Raw genomic sequence first — 20,422 nt, 5'->3', positions numbered from 1 at the left:
ACCAGCTCGAGATGATCCGAGCTTTGTGACATGGTGTGCTATCCTCTTAGACGATGGGTGCACTGTGGTCATAAAGGGATGGATATGGTCAGCAGCAATAGGATGTGGGGTTTCAGCGGCATGTCAGTTGGTACTAAGGGCTCAAAACTGTGCTAACAACATTTCCTCCACATCATCACGCCACCAGCAGCAGCCTGAGTCACTGACACAAGGCAGGATGGATCCATGCTTTCATGTTGTTTACACCACATTTTGACCCTGCGCACTGAAGCTGCAGCAGATATTAAGACTCGTAAGAGCAGGCAGCGTTTTTCCAGCCTACTGTTGCCCGGTTTCAGTGAGCCCCAGCGAACTGTAGCCTCAGTTTTCTGTTCTTAGCTGACAGGAGTGGCACCTGTTGCACTCCTGTGCTGCTGTAGCACATCTGCTTCAAGGTTTAACATGCATTCAGAGATGCTCTTCTACCTTCAATGTAACAAGTGGTTATTTGAGTTGCTGTTGCCTCACTGCTCAAAGCATTCTCCTCAGACCTCTGACATCATCAAGGCATCTTTCTCCCTAAAAACTGACGATTCTCTGTAAACTCTACAGATGGTTGGGTGTTAAAATCCCAGCAGATTTTCTGGCAACAACAACTATGCCACATTCAAAGTCACTTAAATCACCTTTCATCCTCATTCTGATGCTCAGTTTGAGCTTCAGCGGGTCATCTTGACCACATTCACTTGCTGCTATGTGAGTAGCTGATTAGATATTGGTGCGAGCAAGCTGCTGTACCTAATGAAATGGCCTATGAGTGTCCTTTTAATAATACATTTACAATAGATTACATAAGCATTTATTATTCATGTCAGACAAAGTAACACATTTAGCAAACTGTATTGTAACAAAGTCACGTTTAAGCAATCTGACAACTATGAGTGCAGTTTGAGGCTGTTGCTCTAATGTTGAGTCAACTCTCTGTTTAGTCAGAGGAAAGCAGCATAGAAGTGTTAAGACACCTTACAAACAACTCTCATTGGACAGTATAAATGTCCCACACTTAAAGAAAGCACAAACCTTTGGGGGGCACACATGGTGACTTGGATTTCCCACTATTTCCCGTTGTCTGCATTTTATTTTCTGTTGTGATCAAATAACTTAAAACCAAAAACTCCCAAAACTCATTTCAGGACAGCTGAAATTTAGTTCTTCTCATCTGGTACAATGTCACACATCTGCCTTAAGGAGATTCACAACTGGGGCACTGTGCACCTCCTAAGACTCAGCTCTGGTGAAGATGGATTTCTCCTCTTTGAGTCCTCCTGCTGGTGGTGGAGCTGCACAGCCTCTGAACTCCTGCAGCCATCTGACCACACTGACTGCGGTCAAAGGGCTTGTGCACAGTGGTGTGAAATCTCCGACACAAGGGAAGCCATTAGTCTTCATTAGCAACTTCCAGGAGTTTCTTATGAAGTGCTGTGAAGTTGTCATTTGCCCTCTTTGCCAGGCAAGCTAGATGTGAGATTTGTTTTCTTATGTGGTGGACCAAATGTGAGGTCCCCCAGCCCCAAGTTTGTGTAGATGAGATCACGGCCACTCTGCATTTAGGACAGGGATGTCAGAGGGGGCATGGAAGGATCCTCTCTCCCATTTTTCCTCAACTTTTTTCTTAAAGTGACCAATCATAACACAGCACCTCCAATGATCTAAAGTAATTTGATCGTTCCTCTCATTCGTCGTGTTAGTTGCCGGCTGCTGTCTCTACAAACCACTCAATGTGGCTGATTTAGCATCAAAAGGACTACGCTGCATGGCTAATGTGAGCAAAAGGTGTGAGATTTCTCGTCATTGCACTCAAGGGGGCTTTTTATTGGGCTGCCAGAGAGCCGTCTGATCCCTCGGCCCTGGCTGTATATTGGCAGCTGTTAAATGCTGAGCACAGGGAGATCTGTGCAGTTAAAGCAAATGGCCAAAGACTGACACCTGGTAGGTAGAAGAGCTCTGCTGAAGGTGATCTGGGAGTAGGAGTCACTGCGACACAGCTTATCTCTGATAACTCTTTTTTTGCAGCGCGAGACCCTTTCTGTCACCCTCGAACATTCTTTAGTAAAAAAGCCTTATTCATGGAGTATATTTGGGCTTTGGCAGCCTCTATCAGTCTTCTCCAGACAGGCTCCCTGATTTGTCATCCAGCCTACATCTCCCCTGGGCTTGCTCTTACATAAGCTCTCTGTCATGGCTCTGTACACCCTGACTTTTTGTCGCCTGGCCCCTCACTGAGGCCTTTAGCAGTCACACCTGTCGCCTTCAGAACCACTGCGTAATGGGATTGACACTGCCGCTGCTGAAATGTACACCTCCGCTCTGAAGCTGACATGCTCTCCTCTGCTAAAGCTGAAGTGATCTAAAGAGAATTCAGCCCTTCGCGTTGCTGACAAACAGCCAAAAAAGTTGCGTGACCCCTTCTCTGGTCCCCTGAAACATCACCAGAGAAGAAGTGTGGAGAGCAACAGTGTATTTGTGTTTCACATAAGGTGGGGGGGGGGGAAGGGCCAATTCCACAGAGAGAGTGGAGAGCCCTGCATCAGGGCATTTAACATAGGTAAATTATCAGACCACGATCTCTTAAGTGTATCATTAAAAGCTGAATGTCACCCCTCCTCCTTTTTTTTCTTTACTCTACATCGACCCTCCACAAAAGTCTTAAATAGGCTGCTCAATACTTTCACAGGGGAGACTTTATTTCTCGCGCCTCTTTATGCACACCCAACTGCCAATTCTGCTGTCTCATAAACCCACCTCTGTGTTTCGCTCCTCACCTGTAAAAGCCGCTGGTATATCACACGCAGTTTTGTGCCCGGAGCTGTTATCCATACAGTCACACGTGAACAAAAGACTCCTTGGTGTGTGGGAGTAAAAGGGTTTGGGCCTACAGAAGGCATTGTATGCAGCACACATACATGGGATTACAATTAGAAACCTGACTGGAAGTGATGTGTCTGTGCTAGGAAAAAGAAAAAGAGGTTCAATGAGATGTGAAACTCACTTAATTCAAATTTGTGAGTGTGTGTGTTGGTGGAGGCAAGAAGGGAAACTGTGGTTTTCTCTCTCTTTCCCTTCTATGCAAATACTTGCAGTTTTCTAATAAATTATTTTGCCTGCAGCGAGTGGCATGACGCAGGAGGAGACGGGCCTGCGAGCAAAGACGCAGCTGTGGATTTTGTCCCGTGTGTGGAGGGCTGGAGGATGGCTGGATTGTTGTGCCAGGTCTTTATTCTCTGACCCCTCCTGTCCCATTCAAGGCTGACTTGGGCCTTTGGTGCTAACTGGCTGTTAATTGCCTGGGCTTTCTCCATGCTGCAGAAACGGGCTCATTTCAAGGGGAACCAGTTTAATGAGATTATCTATCAGGGGTTGTCTAGACACCTGAATACACATACCCCCCCTTCCCCCCCCCCCCTCCTCCACCACCCCTTCCTTCCAGCAGTCTTCATACCTGGCAGGCTTCACACAAAGCCCTCAGGTGAAAGTTACCTGCAGAAAGAGTGCATGTTGTCATCGTCATTACTAAGTTTACATAGAGTTTCCCACCCACTGTGTGGGTACCTTTGATGAAGAAATGTTAATAAAGGAAAAAATTATTATATCGTTAGCTTCATAGCATAAGTGCCTAAGTCATTTTTTGGTCAAATTGAGATTTTTGCCTAACTTTACTCCCCTACCACTGCTGCATCATCCTGTCCGTCTGAAACACAAAACACAAAAAAATGACTTAGGCACTTATGCTATGAAGCTAACGATATATAAAATATGAAAATACGTATATGTGTGTGTATGTGTGCATTTCCAGACCAATATGTCAGATTTATGCAATGTATTTATGAGAAAAGCCTGTGTACTTTAACTAAGCTATTGAAAACACTGCTGATTTTCTGAAAAATGTAAAAAAAATAAATAGACCCTACCTGTATGCACACACAGACCGCAGTGCATTAACCCGTTTACACAGACCTTCAGCTGTGTTTCTCTCAGTTGTGCCAAATGAATTATAATGACTTTTTTCTAACCACAAACACACTAAATGGCATTTTCATGAGCAGACTGTGTGTGTGTGTGTGTGTGTGTGTGTGTGTGTGTGTGTGTGTGTGTGTATGTATGTATGTATGTGTGGTGTGTTTGGTGTGAGGGAAATATTTACACAGGTTTTGCTGCACTGAGTTATGTGTTCTGCAGCACGGAAGTCCATCTCTATTTGTTTTTAAAGTCTCTTAGCAGTTAATAAAGATGCATTTCTTTCACCCCCCCCCCCCTTCCTGTGGGGATGGTATCAAGCCTCTGTTAAGTCTCTTTGATTTCCAGCACTCTCCAATCACAGTTGGACTCCAACCCATCATTGTGCCACTTCAAAAGGATGGCCTCCCTGGCCCCACCCACTCCTGGGCTACCCTTAAAAGTCATGGTCATCCCATCCTGCAAGGACTCAGCATCTCTGAAACATCTGCAGTGAGGACTGATTTGACCTTCTGACTTCCTTCCTGGGCTGTTGGATTTTTCTTTTGCATGTGTGGAAAGAGACCCAGGAGACAGAGAAGAGCTGAAGACACACTTTGGATATCACACACCTGGACTGAGTTCTCTGTCTTTTCTTTCTTTCGTTGTTTTTTTTTTTTTTTTTTTTAAAGCCTTTTCAGTTAAAAACATATCAAGTTTAATCCAAAGGATGCAGTCCATCAGAGGTGAGTTGATGACTACTTCTTAATATCAGCTTTGCCTCCGTAAGCACACGTGTCTTCTTCTACCAGTTTTTCCAGTAAAAAATGCTTATTCATGTTTTTCTTCTAGACTTGAAGTCCAACTTCAGTGGGCCTCCTCCGGCCCACATAGCTCCCGGACCTGATGCCTATCTCCAGGGCAATATCAGGATGTTTCTGGAGGACAATGAACTGTGGACGACCTTCCATGAAATAGGGACAGAGATGATCATCACTAAACCGGGAAGGTAGGGCAACAGAAAAATAAAATAAAATGTTAAATGTTCACACCTTGCTCCCCCACCTTTTACAGAACTCATTCTTTGTCCCATGTTTACCAGGCGAATGTTTCCACATTGCAAAGTGAATCTATCCGGGCTTATTCCATGTGCCAAGTACGTGTTGTTGGTCGACATGGTCCCAGAGGATGGTTTCAGGTATAAGGTATGACACCAGTAGCTTTCTCCTTTGTGTATTAATGAGTCATGCATGAGAGAAAATTCACTTCCCAAGGCCTCACTAGAGTCATAGGTTTGGCTGTAGATAACCCAGAGTGGTAGCCACTAGCCCCAGACAAGACATCCCCTGTTTATCACCCCCCCCCCCCCCCCCCGCACACACACACCCCCAACATTGTACATCAAAGGATGTTATCTCTTCCTGTTTTTCTATCCCCTGCTGTGAGCCCACTGTACTACCCCCCGCTCCCCTCCCCATCTCTGTGGGTGGTACAGGCCAGCCATCGCTCTCCAGTCTATGGTGGAAAAGGAAGGAGTTGAAAATTCTTCCGCTACTCGCCTTTTTCAAATTGACTGACTCATGTGTCTCTTTCCAACAGTGGAATAAAAAGAAGTGGGAGGTGGCAGGAAAAGCAGAACCTCAGCCTCCCTGCAGAACCTACCTCCACCCAGACTCTCCAGCACCAGGGAGTCACTGGATGAAGCAGTCCGTCTCCTTCCTCAAGCTCAAGCTGACCAACAACACGCTCGACCAGCACGGCCATGTGAGTAAAAGCAACATCTGCAACACTTTGACGTCTTTAGACCGAACGTTTCAGCAGTGCTTTTTTTCTAACATTTGGCTGGAGGATAGTTAATTCAACAACCTTCCGATTACAGTTTCCTCCCACCGGGGATAAAAGCGGATAAAAAAGACAGCGTGGTCTTTAAGTCGACATGTCAAAAGCACACAGTAAAACCGCGTTCAAGCGAAAAATGTTCAAAAGAATGTTCCTTGTCTGCAGATCATTTTGCACTCCATGCATCGCTACCATCCGCGCTTCCACATTGTCCAGGCAGACGACCTGTTCAGTGTGCGCTGGAGTGTTTTCCAGACCTTCACCTTCCCAGAGACTTCCTTCACTGCAGTCACTGCCTACCAGAACACTAAGGTCTGTTTCTAGCACTGCAAGCATGCCGTGTGCCGAGAGACAAATCACAAAGTTTTAACTTTGACTTTGTGTCTCCCTCTCCTGCAGATTACAAAGCTGAAGATCGATCACAACCCATTTGCAAAAGGCTTCCGGGATGAAGGCACTAATAAGAAAAGGTGAGGTTAAAATGCCAACGCGAAAGCTCCAGTTTGGTCCGTTGACTTGAAAGGATCTGAGGTCATTTATTGTTCAGTGTATTGTAGTTTGTATTTGTTTTTAATATAACTGATCTACTGCTGCAGACGTGCCAACAAGGACCCATCATGCCTTGAGAAGAGGACCAAGGCATCAGACATTTTGAACTCTGAAGAAGACAGTCCACCAGGTACCGTTTTCACACTCTTCTCTCTTCATGTTGATGCTTTTTTTGTTTTGTTCTTCCTCTCATTTGATGATCTGTGGCTCCTCAGACTTCTGCCAGTCTTCGTATGAAGGTTTCGACGGAGAGGATGAAGAGCTGCCCAAAAGAAAAGAAGAGGATGGTGTCAAAGAGGAGCGCTACTCTCCTTGGGATGCTGAGAGAGAGCACAGAGTGAGGACTGACTCTCCTGTTGGGGCAGACACAAGAGATCTCTACAGCACAGAGCAGCTTGTTCCTACTCCAGCTTCCTACCAGTCATACAGGTAAACAGTGATGCAGCAGATCATATTATAATCATGTTGTTTTGATGAATGCCAATCAATATTTGTTCTTTTCTTCTTTTTTTTTTACTCCCCAGGTTCCATGAGTATGGAAAGTCCCCATCCCCCTCCTCCAGCATCGGCAGCAGCAACAGTGGATCCGGACGCAGCAGCTTTGAGTCCAGAGTTCCCGACATAGCCACGGTCCCTGATCACGACTCCTCAAAGGCCCGTGAGGTTGGCCCTTCCAGCTGTGGCCCCCAGCACCTCCCGGGCGCCCAGGACTACACAGGGGTGCTCAACATGTCTGTGGCCCAGGCCAGCAAGCCAGGGGTCATTGGTCACCACATCTACAACCCCTACAGCACCGAGCAGCCCCTGGGCCAGTGGGGCGGCCCAGGTCCTTCCCAGTATCCGCCTCCTCATCATCTGACCACTGACTACACCACGCAAGCTGTGCATCACAGCTATCACCATGGCAACGTGGCCGAGTGGAGCCAGTACCCGCTGTTCTCTTATTCGTGCTGGTGAAGGAATCTCCACCGTCAACTGAGAGTTACTTTACCGCTGCCATCTTAACAAAAAGCTGATCCCGGCACTAACAGCTGTGAGAGCGCATGACTATACAAGGCTGAGGGCCCCAACCCTGCAGCCAGAGTGAGAAAAACTGAGAGGAGAGAATAAGAAAAAGGAGTGGCTCTGTCTGCTGCCCCGACTGGCAGGATTCAAACCGGCCATTTAATGCTGAGTGCAACTCAAGTTTGTGGTTTAATTGTTTGAAAAAAGAAAAAAAAACTATTTATTTTGCATTTCACCTCATTTCCCAGTGTAAATAAATATTTTTGTAAAAAGCTAAGAATAATAATGTAAGAGTTAACCATTTGTGTGCAATTATTGTTTGACAAATTGTGGTGTGACATAAAAAAACATAAAAAATAAATAAAAGTCTCTGGACTCGAAGTCTTGTGTGTGAAATCCATATCATTTTTACACTGATGTCTTATTAACTTGAGATACGAAAGTGTACAAAAAGAGACCAATATGAGGTATGAAACAAATATTTTTCTATCCTGAATCTCACTCTTATGCATTTTTCTTCTATTCAAACAAAACTGTGACAACAAAGGTTGTGGAGTGTCTCTAGAATCGTATCCTTTTTATTTACTTGTGACCCTTTAATTATTTCTCACACCAGCATCTGCCCGTTGACTTTGATTTCCTCCCAGTCGATGTTCACGCATGCAGCCAGTCTCCTGACTGAATGGATAAGAGTTTGTAAAAGTGCCTGAACTCCTTGGCCTTCTCCCAGTGGGTGCACATCTGCATGCTTTGTACCTGGCCACCCCTGATAAGAGCCGCAGCCTTTGGTGGTGTTTGTTTGTATTTCCTTTTTGTTGATCTAATGAGGCTATACTCTGTAGTTTCGACAAGCACAGCATGCGTTAAAGACGCTGTATTACTGCGACTCTGGGTCACCTGCTGTGGTTTACCCACCGGCACATAAAGCATCTCCACGGCCCTCGTTCTCCATGTCAATGAGCCTTAAAAAGCATGAAAAGGGGGGAGGGTGTTGGCTCCTTTTCACAACTGAAAAACACAGGCAGAACCCACTGTCTCCACCCTCAGGGGGATATGGGCTGCTAATGACTTTCGTAAAATCCAAGGGGGGTAAGAGGAAGAGTGGTTTGGGGGGGGGGAATAATCCTTCAGGAGAAACCCAAGTCTAGTGTGGATTTTATCCAGTGCAATTCATTATCCGAGCGCTTCCCTGAACTGGCGTTGTCCACCCACAGGCTTCTCCTGCTGAACACACTTCATTTGCCCATTTTAATGAGGACGAGAAGAGGCTGATCTTTACAGGAATCTGACTGCCCGGTGAGCAGGTCGGAGCAGAGGGAGCTCAGATTCAGAGAAACAGTTTGCTTAACCTCTTCCACCCTGGGCTCCGTTGTACAGGAACAGGACTGTATCTGTCTTTTGCTTTCATCACCACATTTTCTACCTCTGCCCACAATAACTAACATTTCTGTTGCATTTTAATTAATCTACAGTAGCAGCTGAGAGTTTTGCAAACAGATTCACGACTCATTGTCACAAAAGGTAACTTTTTAAAAATCTGTCTGACCTGATGATAAAGATCAGGAGACTTGCAAACTGTGCAGCTGTTTTCCATGCAGGCTTTGAGGTTTTAAAGGGTTGAACTAGGTGAATATAGGCTCATACTGCATGGATGAATGCACAAGGGTGATTTGTCTTCATGCCATCTACACCTGCAGGAAACCTGTGTTCTAAGCCAAAAACATGTGCTAAAATACTTGTCAGTGCATTACGTTAATTTGCTTACAGCATTACAGTGATGTCACAGCTGGTCTCCGTTCATAATATGGTCTCATAATCTGTCTAATAACATGTTAACAACAGTAAAATCCCATCTTTCAAGCGTGTCATACTAATGAGACCCTCAAGTTGCATACAGTTAAGTAGGTCTGGACTACACATGTAATTTAGACATGCAAAATCAAATAAGTAAAAAAAGAGAGAAACAATGGTCAGTTTTATTACTTTATAAAAATCTTTTCTGAGTAATTAAAGTATAAATTAATGAATACATGTGGAAAAAAAAATACAAATTACACCTGGGAATAGTTCACGAGGAAAGTGCAAAGCAGGCCAAATGTTCAGCAACTGCATGAAAAAACTTTGTGATACATAATACATAATACAACTTTTTGCAGGACTTCAAGCAAAGCAGGGGTTACTTTAGATACTGGTGCAAACATAAATGATAAACTCATCGTTTTATGCTCCACGATATAAAGACAAAGCCCCCCTATGGCCCCTATGACTTTATATGTCTACACTCCAGTGTAGACATATAGAAGAGAAATCGTCTGCAACACAATAATAGGCGATGTTTTGCAGGCCAGATCTTCGTCTACAGGTGACTTTCTTTGTTATCTACTGAATTGACTTCCTCCTCTCCTGCAGAGCAGGAGAAAGTAGAGGATACAAGTGGGCACTTAGCAAAATCCCCTCGGCTCACACATCCTCAACTCCACTGGGTTTAATCTGCATAACTCTACATCACAGGCTAATGTGGGTCTTTTAATTGCTCTGATAATGGTCCAGCAAAGAGCACCAGATCGACCCGCACTCAGATGTCTGTAATGGCCGCTGACGCGGTTAAGAGCGTGACTGTACGTTTTAAGTGGCCCCGAGGTGGTAGTATAGTTTTAGAACACAGAGATTTGATGCGTAAACACAAACACAGATCCTGGATGTCCAGCGCTGATGTCAGCAGATCCTGCCAGACTACTTGCTGGGGGCTGGCACAATAGTGTGAAAGAGAGGGGTGTGTGGGAGGGAGCACACACACTTAGTGCTGATGGGGGGTAACAGATGTAGATGAAACAGCCTCAGAGAGGAAAGTAGCAGTCAGCCTTCATAAAGCTGATGGAGTTTAGAGCCAAATGGAGAGGAACTGGTAGAGACTGGGAGGAATAAAAGGCAGGAGGCAGCAGTTCAAACAAGGAGCACAATCAACTGTTGGGAGCTGATGTTAGATTTATGAAATGGGCTTTAAATTAAACAAACAAAAAAAAAACTCAAGTCAGAGAGTTGTCGAAGTCAAAACATCTGCTTCTTAGTTACACGCCTGACAATTTCCTGTAACTTTCTCAGCAATTACTTCTTCTTTTCTTAAGGAAAAAACAAAACAAAAACTAATATTTCTTAGAAGTCAGTTTCAGTTCCGTAGATGTTTGATCCCCAAGACATATAAATGGTGCTTCCAGCTCAACGCTGGCACAAAATCCAGTCCATTGTAAAATCCATGTAACACTTTTCCCTATACAACATTCAGACGTGACAAAAGCAGGACATATATTTTTTAATCAAATTTAAAAAGTTATCTTGTTTGCATATGTTTGACAGTGTTTCCAGCAAATCATGTGGAAAAGGCGGGTACATTTACAATTACGTGGGTTCAAAGGAAGCGTTAACAGTGGTTGAGTCCAGTGTGAAACAGGGTTTGCAATGAACCATGGCAACACACACTCACACACACAGTACTAAGCGATTCGGTGAAGACAAATATTCTGAAATAAACCATCATGAGGATTTCGATTAAGCTCAAGTGATGAGCGGATCAGTGAAAGGACACACATGCACAAAAATAATGGTTAATTTTCACATTTCATTTACAAATAAATGGCAACTTCAATCTGTAGACCCCTTCCTCTATCCAGCTACAGACATAAATAAATTAAATAATTATTATTTGGAATTATTCATTATTTATATGATGATATCAGAGGCACGATAGCTAAGGCTCGTCTCTGTTCAGACATACGCAGATCACATATAAACTCAGGCTAAGAGTGAATGAAAGCAAGAAAACAAGGCACGATATTTGCAAAACATAACGATCATTCAGAGGTTTGGAGAGATGATAGCTCCACTGAGCAGCTGTCTGGGGGATGGAGACAAAAACCCACTTCTTGTATGTTTATTGTTGTGCACTGACAATGCAGAGAACCAGCTGAGGAATAATGAGAGCTTAACTGTGTGACCCCCGCCATTCTTTTCACAGATAAAACACGTGCTTGGTTTTTTGTTTTGTTTTTTGCAAAACTGCTTTTATAGTATTTTTGTTTTAGAAACAGGAACTGTTATTACTACAGAATACAACTTCAGTGTGTGACATTGCAGAAAATAGAAATAAGGAAGAAGTCACTTCTCCAATCTCCAAGTGGCTTTGTGACCCATTCAGCTTCAAGTTGTCACACCAGAGCACACTCTGGTCTGGGATATGCCTGGTCATAGTTTTTGCTCTCTTGTTTTGGTAGTTGTGGATTTCGGTGGAGATTCATCGTCGGGTTTTGAGTTTCTCCGGCAGTCTCGCCACAGACTTGTCCTTGCTAGCAGTGAGCAACATGTTGCTTTTATGTTTATTTAGCCACACAGTAATACTGTTCCCACAGTAATAACTCGGGGCCCCACAGTCTTAAAGGAAAAGCCCACATACGTGTCTTTACTCCAAAGTACCATGTTATTGCATAGCTACTAATCTCGAAAGCGTCCTTTGCTCTCTGTGATAAGCGTCTCTCTGTGATAAGCGTCGCAGAAACACCGGTGGTTTTAAGGAAATTATGACGAGCGATCAGTAACAAACAGCAGCGTGAACATTTGTTCAGAGAAGAGATTCCCGGACGGGGCAAGAGTACCTAAGGTCAGATCAGAGAAATAAGAAAAAGGTCCTGAATGACACCTTTGGTTCAGAGGCACTCCGAGTTGTCAACATGCATGTGACCCCCCCAAAAAACTAAATACATCCGAAACTCAACATGCAGAGTTAAATAAAAGAAAGAAAGAGATCGCAAGGAGGTCCTTGATGATGATGGAATCCAATTAACACGGCAGCTTCAGTCCACACTTGAGTCATCCGAGCTGTCCATGTCCACTTCTTCCCACGAAGCCTTGGTGCGTTGCTCCCAGCTTCTGGCCTGGGCAATCACAGCGGGGGTCATGAGCGCCACACAGGCTGCCAGGCCGGAGACGTGCGCCTTAAACTCCGTGCCGTTTTTCCACTCGTCTTTGTCGGCGTTGTACACGTGAACGTATTTCATCCTGTTGCCTTTGTCGTGCGTACGCCCTCCCACAACGTAGATGTGACTGTCCAGCACAGCTATGCCGGGTTCTCCGTGGCCCGCAGGGAGGGGGGACATTAAAGACCAGGAGTTGGCTGTGGGGTTAAAGCACGCTACCTGAAATTGAAGAAAAAAATAAAGCAAGCAATAAATGACTTTTTATTTCATAAAAGTACAGCAGGCAGAGCATCAAAACGTGCTGCTCTGGCTCGTACAGATTTTAATTAGCTTGAGAAGTCAAAGCTTCTGGCCTGTATTAGTATGCAAAATAATGTCGGTCTAGAAAAGGCCGTGGAATATTTTTAAATTTAAATTCATACTATAGGAGGAAAAAAACAGAGGTGAGCAGGCTGAAAAAGAGGCAATACTTTAAACTGCATGAGAAGCAAAGAGCCAACGATAAACAGCTGCGATCACTCAGGACGATACCTTCAGGACATCCCTCCTGTATCCGCGCTCGTCATTACTTCCTCCAATAACGTACATGCGGCCGTTAACGGCTGCCATGCCGTGCCACGCCCGCTCCACCGGGCCCTCTGCGCACCCTGTCCAGCGATTGGCTGCTGGGTCAAAACAGCAAGTCTCTCTGAGGTACGCTACGCCTCGGCGCCCACACGTTATATAAATTTTTCCATCCACCACTGCTCCAGCATGGGCATACACCTGAAAGGGTAGACTAGTATTACAGTGGATGTAGGTCTCAGCACAAATGTGAGTAAGCAGCGCCATCATGTGGACAGTAGAAGAATCAGATGCACTCATTTTCAATCTTTCACACCTTCAGGTTTCCATACCTCTCTCTTTAGAGGAGACACAAATTCCCATGTGTCTTTGTGTGGGTCATAACGCTCCACCGACTCCAGCTCGTGGTTGTAGTCTCGTCCTCCAATGGCATAAATATGGCCGCCCACAACACAAACACAGTGGTCGGCATGCTGCTGCTGCAGAGGCTGGATGGTGTGCCACTTGTTGTGACGGGGGTCGTATCTGGAAAGAGCAGACGAGTCTCAGAACGGTGAAGAAGAACCTTATATGAAAGATGAGCTCATTTGGAAGCAAAGTGGAAACTCTATTAAAACAAAACAGAACCGTTAGGCTTCTATTGATATCGTTTTAAAAATCTTTAAGGATTTAGCAGCTCTTTTGTTGTTGTTGTTTTTTTCATCTTAAAGCAACGAGCCAATCCCCTTTACTCTAACCTGTACTTAGTTCACTTCTCCAATTTCCAATGTTCATATAAAAAAGGCACTGGCAACATTAGTAAATGATTTTTAGTTGGGGATGTTTGTGTGCAAAGTCTCAGCATGAAGTCAATTTTCTTCCCCCCACTTCATTTCTCCACCTCCCACCAGCCCTGTCAACTGGTGTTAAAGCTCAGAAATTACGAATATTCAGCTCCATGACTTTATGATGCGGTGCACAAGTCAGTAAGACATCTGACGCCAGCAAGTAACATCAGTAATGTGTCAGCCAAAGAAACGCCTCCAGAGACCGACAGCTGCTCAGAAATCCTCCACCACAGTAACTGTGAATCAGAGAACACCCCTGGAGCGATGTATTTAGTATCTTTACACTGAATTAAAAGCATCTAAATTAAACTATAAATATCAGTGTCTAGTTTACTTGAATCAAACCTGCATCCCCATTTGCATCTAATTAATGCTTGAGCCCTTTTAATGTTGGTCGCTGTTGTGGCAAACTACTAGTAAAGATAATCTCCCTCACCAGAACAGCAGTGTAAGCACATCATATTGACCATTCAGACCGGTAAACAGGAAGAGCAGGTTCGCTTATTTAAAGAACATCTCTGAAAGATCAGAGAGTTCTTTGCTCGGGCTCACAATCATGTGAAAGCGTCACTGAAAATAACACCTGAGTATGAGGCAGTCATTCTGCAACATAATGGAGACAAGCCAAGAGCATCAAACATCACCGGAGATTGCTGAGCAAAAAAGGATGAAATCACAAAAGGTGTGTGATTTCAGTCATTTTCTGCTTGTCCAGAAGAAAACTCCCTTCCTGATATTTCTGCAGCTGTGTCTGCTTTCAAAGCTCCCAAATCACCACAGTATTGTGAATGCTGGAGGTGTGGATGTACCTAAACGGATGTTGTCAAAATATAAACTGTGAACACATCATTTAAAAAGCAAACACGGAGAAAAAGTTCTTTAAGATACTGAATAACTGTAACATGGAAAATCTACATTTCCATGACAACTAGGCAAACTCCATCTGCTGGCAAAGATCCTCAAACTCCTTCCTTCCTTTCCTTTTATCGTCTCGAGGATCAAATCATGCAAATGAAAGTCCAGAGCCTCCTGTAAGATTGCTTCCTGTATTTTTAATTTAAAAATTCAGTAATAAACTGATTAATGAGATTAATCAGCCGCAGCTTTAACTCCACCACAAAAATGAATCATAAAGGGCGTATGATAGGCTCTCACCTCCAGCAGCGGGTCTCTGCATGAAATCCACTGGTGTTCATGTCCCCGCCAATAAGATAAACAAAGTTGTTGAGCACGGCGATGCCCTGGTTGGACATCCGGGGAGTGTGAGCTGCAGTGAGACTCCTCCACTCCCCCCAGCTTGGGTGAAACACCTGAAACAGGTGATCGGTGTATGCGAGGGCGCTGGAACTAAACATTCCCCCGAAGCCCAGTATGCAGTGGAAAGTGGACCGCGGCTGGGTGAGAGGAGTCTGGAGGACAGGCTGCAGGAGCTCCTGCTCGTGGTAACGCAATGCAGCTGAAACAGAATCCTTCAGCGGACACTGCTTCAGTCTGTTGTGCAATCTCTGCAACATGTGCTTCTCAATCAGGCAAAACCGCACTGCGTCGAGCATCTTGAGATTGTCCTTCAGGTGAGGGAGACAGAAACATAAATGCAACACTTTAATAGAGTGTAATTAAGATGTGTGCTTTATTTAGACAGATGAGTATAAATGCAGACACACCTTTGGACTGACCTGCAAGTACACCTGGTCAGTTTCCACCTGCTCGGGACTGTAATGATAGTGAAGCGCTGCCTCGTACACCTCATTCTCGCTGTTCACCTGGAGCTCGTCGCTGCTCAGCGCACTGAACACTTCATCCTGGGGCAGCTGTCGGTACACATCTGTTCGGGACAACGTCTGAATGTTGCTGAGCATGAAGGAGTGCACTTTGGCCTTCAGCTGTTGCAGTGCGTAGAGATCGGCCAGGTGATACAGCTCTAAAATGTTGCTCTCGTCCATCCAAGAGAAAAGGAAATCACAGCAGAAGCCTATGACATTCTCGAGCTGGAAAACACAAAAGCTGCACAGGTTAACTGAAAGAATAAAAAAACAAAAAAACAAACAGAATAAGAAATAAGTAGGAACAACAACCTACTTGTACAAGTGTGGCAGCTATCAGGACTTCCTGCACGCACTCTGGGTCTAAGTCAATCTCTGACGTGTAGATGTAATCAAGTATTTTCTTCATGGCCATGTAGGACACTCCATGAATTGCAATCTCCTTTTGCTGTGTTTCCCGGAGGCCTCCTGCAAACATCCCCCTAGTGGAGAAGGGTAATAAAGTATTATACTGGGTCATCCTGGACGCCCAGTAATGATAAGACTCACACCCTATCATAAGGGAGAGATGTAGCAACTCAAAGAACGTTGAATTCAAATGTATGGGAGAAAAAGCAAAAATGGTGCCAGCAGAGGGAGAAAAGGCCTTATTTTAGGATAAGCCAACAAACTGTTTTTAATATAACTGATTATTCTATATACGCACTTTTAAGGTCATATTTACCAGTGAAATTAAATTGAATTTGACAATGCTTAATGGAAAATCATTATCTGTAAGGGGGTTAGAGGGCAACCTGTCAAGAGCAGAGCCTGGGAGTTTACTGACACGTTGCATTACCCTGAAAATATTCTGCAGTCCTGCACTGACTGCAAACAAGCATTCAGAACAAAAATGTTGCATTGACTCTTGGCTTATGCAAACTACAGGCTGACGTTTTCAGTGAAACGTCTAAAATGTTTCTCTTACAGTTTTAGTTTGAGACATGACGTAGGAAAGAAATCGCAAGTAAAAGTAAAATTCACCACAGACCTAAAACGAAACTGCAGCTATGTCACCTGACTGGTTTAACTAGCTGATGAAACATTTGGGGAGATTAAAACACAGATGCAACATCGGGCCTGATTGTGTTGTCAAAATCAGGCGCAATGTTGCAATCAGCTGAACCAGCTGCCCTACATTGAGTGCGAGTGAGTCAAATCACTACTGACTCCTCACAGCAAGAAGGTTCCTGCTTTGAACCTGCCAGCTGGTTGTGTCTGCATGTTCTCTGTGTGAATTTGTGGCTTCTTCCCACAATCCAAGGACATGCATGTTAGATTAACTATTTAATGTAGACCAGCTCCAGGTGTGAATGTATGTGTAGTTGTTTATTTCTCTTTGTGGGAGTCCTGTGACGGACTGGCAGCGTCCCCAGGGTGTATCCCGCCTGTCACCCTATGACATTTGGGACAGGCTCCAGCCCCAGAATTGGATAAGCAGTTAATAAAATGAACAGAAGGATGGGTTGACGAATCCATCTTTTTATCTCTTCTTCACACAGACATCCGCAATGTTTCCATTGTTGTTAACATTTCCAGGCTGTTATGGAGTAACTCAAGTGAATAAGAACACTTATGCTCAGACACTGACTGTGATCTGACGAACAGATAGCCAGGAACAAATACCAACAAGTTAGGTTTTTACATGTTTTTGAATCTATAGCATTACCGCACAGTAACTATGCTTACAGTAATACACTCGAAATTATCTGGTGGTGACATTTGTATTCCAGTCACAGTAGCTCTATGGTGACCTTGTAAGCAGTGGACTTAAAGGAACAAGTGACACTGGCTTTATTACCAGTAAATGTTTTCAAGTTTTAGGCTTTAGACGGTAATAAAAAACAAACCAGAGTTATATCACAAAGAAAGAACTCTTTAATTTTTTTAAAAGTTAAATCACCTCCACAGAAGTTTTGATGTGACTACAGTACGCAGGGAAAGACTAAATCACAGGTGCAATTCAAGGCCTCTGAGGGCAAAGCAATCATGTGACTGGTGGCAGAACCCAAAATATGCAAACCACTAGTAATCATATGACAATGTTGCTGAGCTTGAGGATACATTTGGTTTCAACTGGACTGTGCAAAATGCCTAGGCTGTGTCTTGTGACACGGGGGTGCCAGAGTAACTGGTCAGATTTGCTAGTAAACACATTAGCATATGTTGTGGTGTGTGTTATAGGAAACAACTTATTCATTCACTAGCCTGGAGGTGGCTGACTATTTTGATGGTCAATGGCATGCATATGAATGCTCTTGTATGATAATTTTGGATCTCTTTGGAAACAGGCACAAAAGATTGTGCACACGACAGTACTGTATGCAGAGAGAAAACAGCAAAGTGAAGATGAAAGCAAAACAAAAAATAACTCCTGTGGGTTTTACCTGAAATAATCACAGGAGGCTGCCAATATTATACGATGGGCTTGTATTGGGCGACTTTCCACAACCAGCACAACATCAAACAAGGTCCCACTGTGTCTGAGAGACAGTAGGCCGTCCAGCAGGCTGCAGAAATGCTCTGAACTTCTGTAGGACTGTCGGCGCAGGCGGCCTGATGACCCGGCGCGTCCCCCTACTGGACTCAGAGCTCCATCCTCAGCCATGACAGCACAGCGGCGCTCGGGCTTCATCGCGTTTGTCTGCCTGATACATACATCACGCAAAGCTGCCTTCACTTTACTTCTAAAGTGGAATCATACAGCACAGCGACATGTGGTGCAAACAGGATGAAAAATGTAGCTAGAAGCTAAACACTCGGTGTGGGTGGCAATGCTCGCTTGGAAATGGCACTGCACAGTGTGAAATTACAGAATCATACCACATTAAATGCCCGATAAATACCACACGTGAACCCAAAGAACTGTTAGAAAGCATATAAATTACAAACAAATCTCCCTACCTTCGGCTAGCTGTCACTCCGCGGCAGAGCTGTTAGCTAATGTTACTTTCGTATAAAAGACAGCAACCAAAACAAGCTAGAGGCTACTTAGCGCGCCAGCTAGTGCAACGCACTCTGTATCAGCAGGATGTACGCTTAAAAACACAACCAAAGCGACTGCACAGAGAAGAGTCCTCGTATTGTTCAAAACCAGACGGGTGTCTAATACTACACGGCCTCAGGAACACCTTCACTTCTGCGAACTGAGTTGCACCTGATACATAAAAACAAAGTCTGTTTACTTTTTGGTATTTTGGCGTTAGATCAACTTCCATTGGTCATTGCTGCGCTATGTCCCACCCATTTCTGAAATCAAACCAATCAGAGAAATCTTTCACATTGCCGAGAAATAAAGCGAGAGCTCCACCTTTTCCTTTAAAATGAGTGTTCAGTGTGTAGACATGATCATTTTTACGATGGGCCACATTAAGAAAAAACAAACAAACATCATTTTGAGAATAAAGTCGAAATATCGAAATTATAGTCGAAAATCTATGTGGAGGAAAAAACAGTCGAAATGTGGAGATTACAGTTGAAAAAATGGTGCAGAAAGTTGCATCTGGTCAGACATACCCACACACAAGCCTAGAAGAGTGGATTTGTTCAAAATGAAATGGCTGGTAATGGACAGATGCGATCAATGGTCACACCTTAGTATAACAAGAGGATGTATGTTGTATCACACGACGGCTTCTTTTTCTTCACTAACTCAGCTACACAAGGCATTTTGTAGAGCGTAACAGCAGCCGTGGCAGTTTGTCTCAAAACAACTGTAATCTGCACATTTCGACTTTTTTCTTGAAATTTCGACTTTATTCTTAAAATGATCAATAATATTCTTTTTTTTCTGAAAATATCTGCATTATATTAAATCTAGCCGTTTAAAAAAGAAATTAAAATGATATGAATAAAAATTTCTTTAACACTACTTTTAAAGACAAATACATGCTTGTGATATTTTCTGACACAAGATGGCGCTGCTTCCTTCTCAAACAACTTTGAAGCTTCTACCTGTCACACCTGCACCAGGGGCTAGGAATTAACATATTTACTACTTTATCCCACTTTTGTGTTTATTTTTGTAAGGTTATTGCTCAGGGAAAATTGTATACAATTTACTTTATTGTGTTTTGGGAACTCTTACATAGACTGACCGATTAAAAAGCAGTAGTTAGGCTACACAATGCAAAAAGATAATATAAAGCTCTTCAAGCCATATCTGTTCTTTTTTTTTAAGCCTCCAGTATTTTTGCTCTCCTTCATCACAGATTGATTTCCCACAGTTTTAGAAGCATGTGCTACCAGATAGATTTTCCAAGGGAGCAAGTCATGATGCTTTTTTTGTTTTTAATTTATTGTGGCTTCCATGTTTCTTGGGCTTTACAGTTTCATTCATCTTCTGCTGACATTTCATTTTGCATACATCATTCACCGACACTCAGAGCAGTTATTTTTCCCACCTGGAAAAAAAGAAAGGAAAAAAACACTGCTGGAATAATCCATCACTTGATGTATTTTTCTGTCCAATACACTGTACACATCAGCACGGTGCACGGGGAAAATTGAGAGTGGGGCTTCTCCGAGGGGTTTCTGTCCCGGGTGTAGAAATGCCCTTTATAAACACCAAATGAATTTTTGTTTGCATATATATTTTCCATCTGGGTGAAGATGGAAAATATGCCTATAATAGATCCTGCTGCCTTTGTCTGAACAGCAAGCATAGGCACCACATATACACTACTGTATTTCTGTCAGCGTCATTCTTCAACTGCTAGACCTGAAAGACTCCAGCACTCAGTTAATCAATTAGTTGTTTGCAGATTTCCATTTATTTCTCTCCTGCCTTTAGGCTTTGCAGAACTGATTGGACCAAATTGATTAATCATTTCATTAGAGGTACTCTGATCTCTGATACTGTGGTATGACATCACTACAACCCCCCCTCCCCCCCACC

General features: G+C 43.7%; 2 protein-coding genes across 3 annotated transcripts; one reads left to right on the top strand and one right to left on the bottom strand.

Moving 5' to 3' along the window:
• Window positions 1-4,780: 4,780 nt before the first annotated feature.
• tbx16 (T-box transcription factor 16) lies at window positions 4,781-7,698 on the top strand. Its single transcript, XM_005926992.2, has 8 exons — window positions 4,781-4,981; window positions 5,075-5,177; window positions 5,572-5,736; window positions 5,977-6,123; window positions 6,211-6,281; window positions 6,408-6,490; window positions 6,576-6,789; window positions 6,885-7,698. The coding sequence occupies exons 1-8, from the start codon at window positions 4,800-4,802 to the stop codon at window positions 7,315-7,317; spliced, it is 1,398 nt and encodes a 465-aa protein (XP_005927054.2). The 5' UTR covers window positions 4,781-4,799; the 3' UTR covers window positions 7,318-7,698.
• Window positions 7,699-10,334: 2,636 nt separating this feature from the next.
• Window positions 10,335-18,752, bottom strand: klhl22 (kelch-like family member 22). 2 transcript variants are annotated; one of them, XM_005926986.3, is made up of 8 exons: window positions 18,430-18,749; window positions 17,913-18,173; window positions 15,803-15,968; window positions 15,388-15,711; window positions 14,879-15,288; window positions 13,229-13,421; window positions 12,864-13,097; window positions 10,335-12,551 (listed from the first exon to the last, which is right to left on the bottom strand). In XM_005926986.3, exons 2-8 carry the CDS (start codon window positions 18,158-18,160, stop codon window positions 12,210-12,212), a joined length of 1,917 nt encoding a protein of 638 aa, XP_005927048.1. In that variant the 5' UTR covers window positions 18,161-18,173; window positions 18,430-18,749; the 3' UTR covers window positions 10,335-12,209. The 2 variants fall into 2 exon arrangements, with proteins under 2 accessions (XP_005927048.1, XP_042078745.1); XM_042222811.1 differs by having other exon boundaries at window positions 15,400-15,711; window positions 17,913-18,752.
• Window positions 18,753-20,422: the final 1,670 nt, after the last annotated feature.

This window comes from Haplochromis burtoni, unplaced genomic scaffold (assembly GCF_018398535.1).
Source record: "Haplochromis burtoni strain Fernald_Lab_line unplaced genomic scaffold, NCSU_Asbu1 Contig_95, whole genome shotgun sequence".
NCBI classification, from domain to species: Eukaryota; Metazoa; Chordata; class Actinopteri; order Cichliformes; family Cichlidae; genus Haplochromis; species Haplochromis burtoni.
This window is presented reverse-complemented; position numbering and strand designations above follow the sequence as displayed.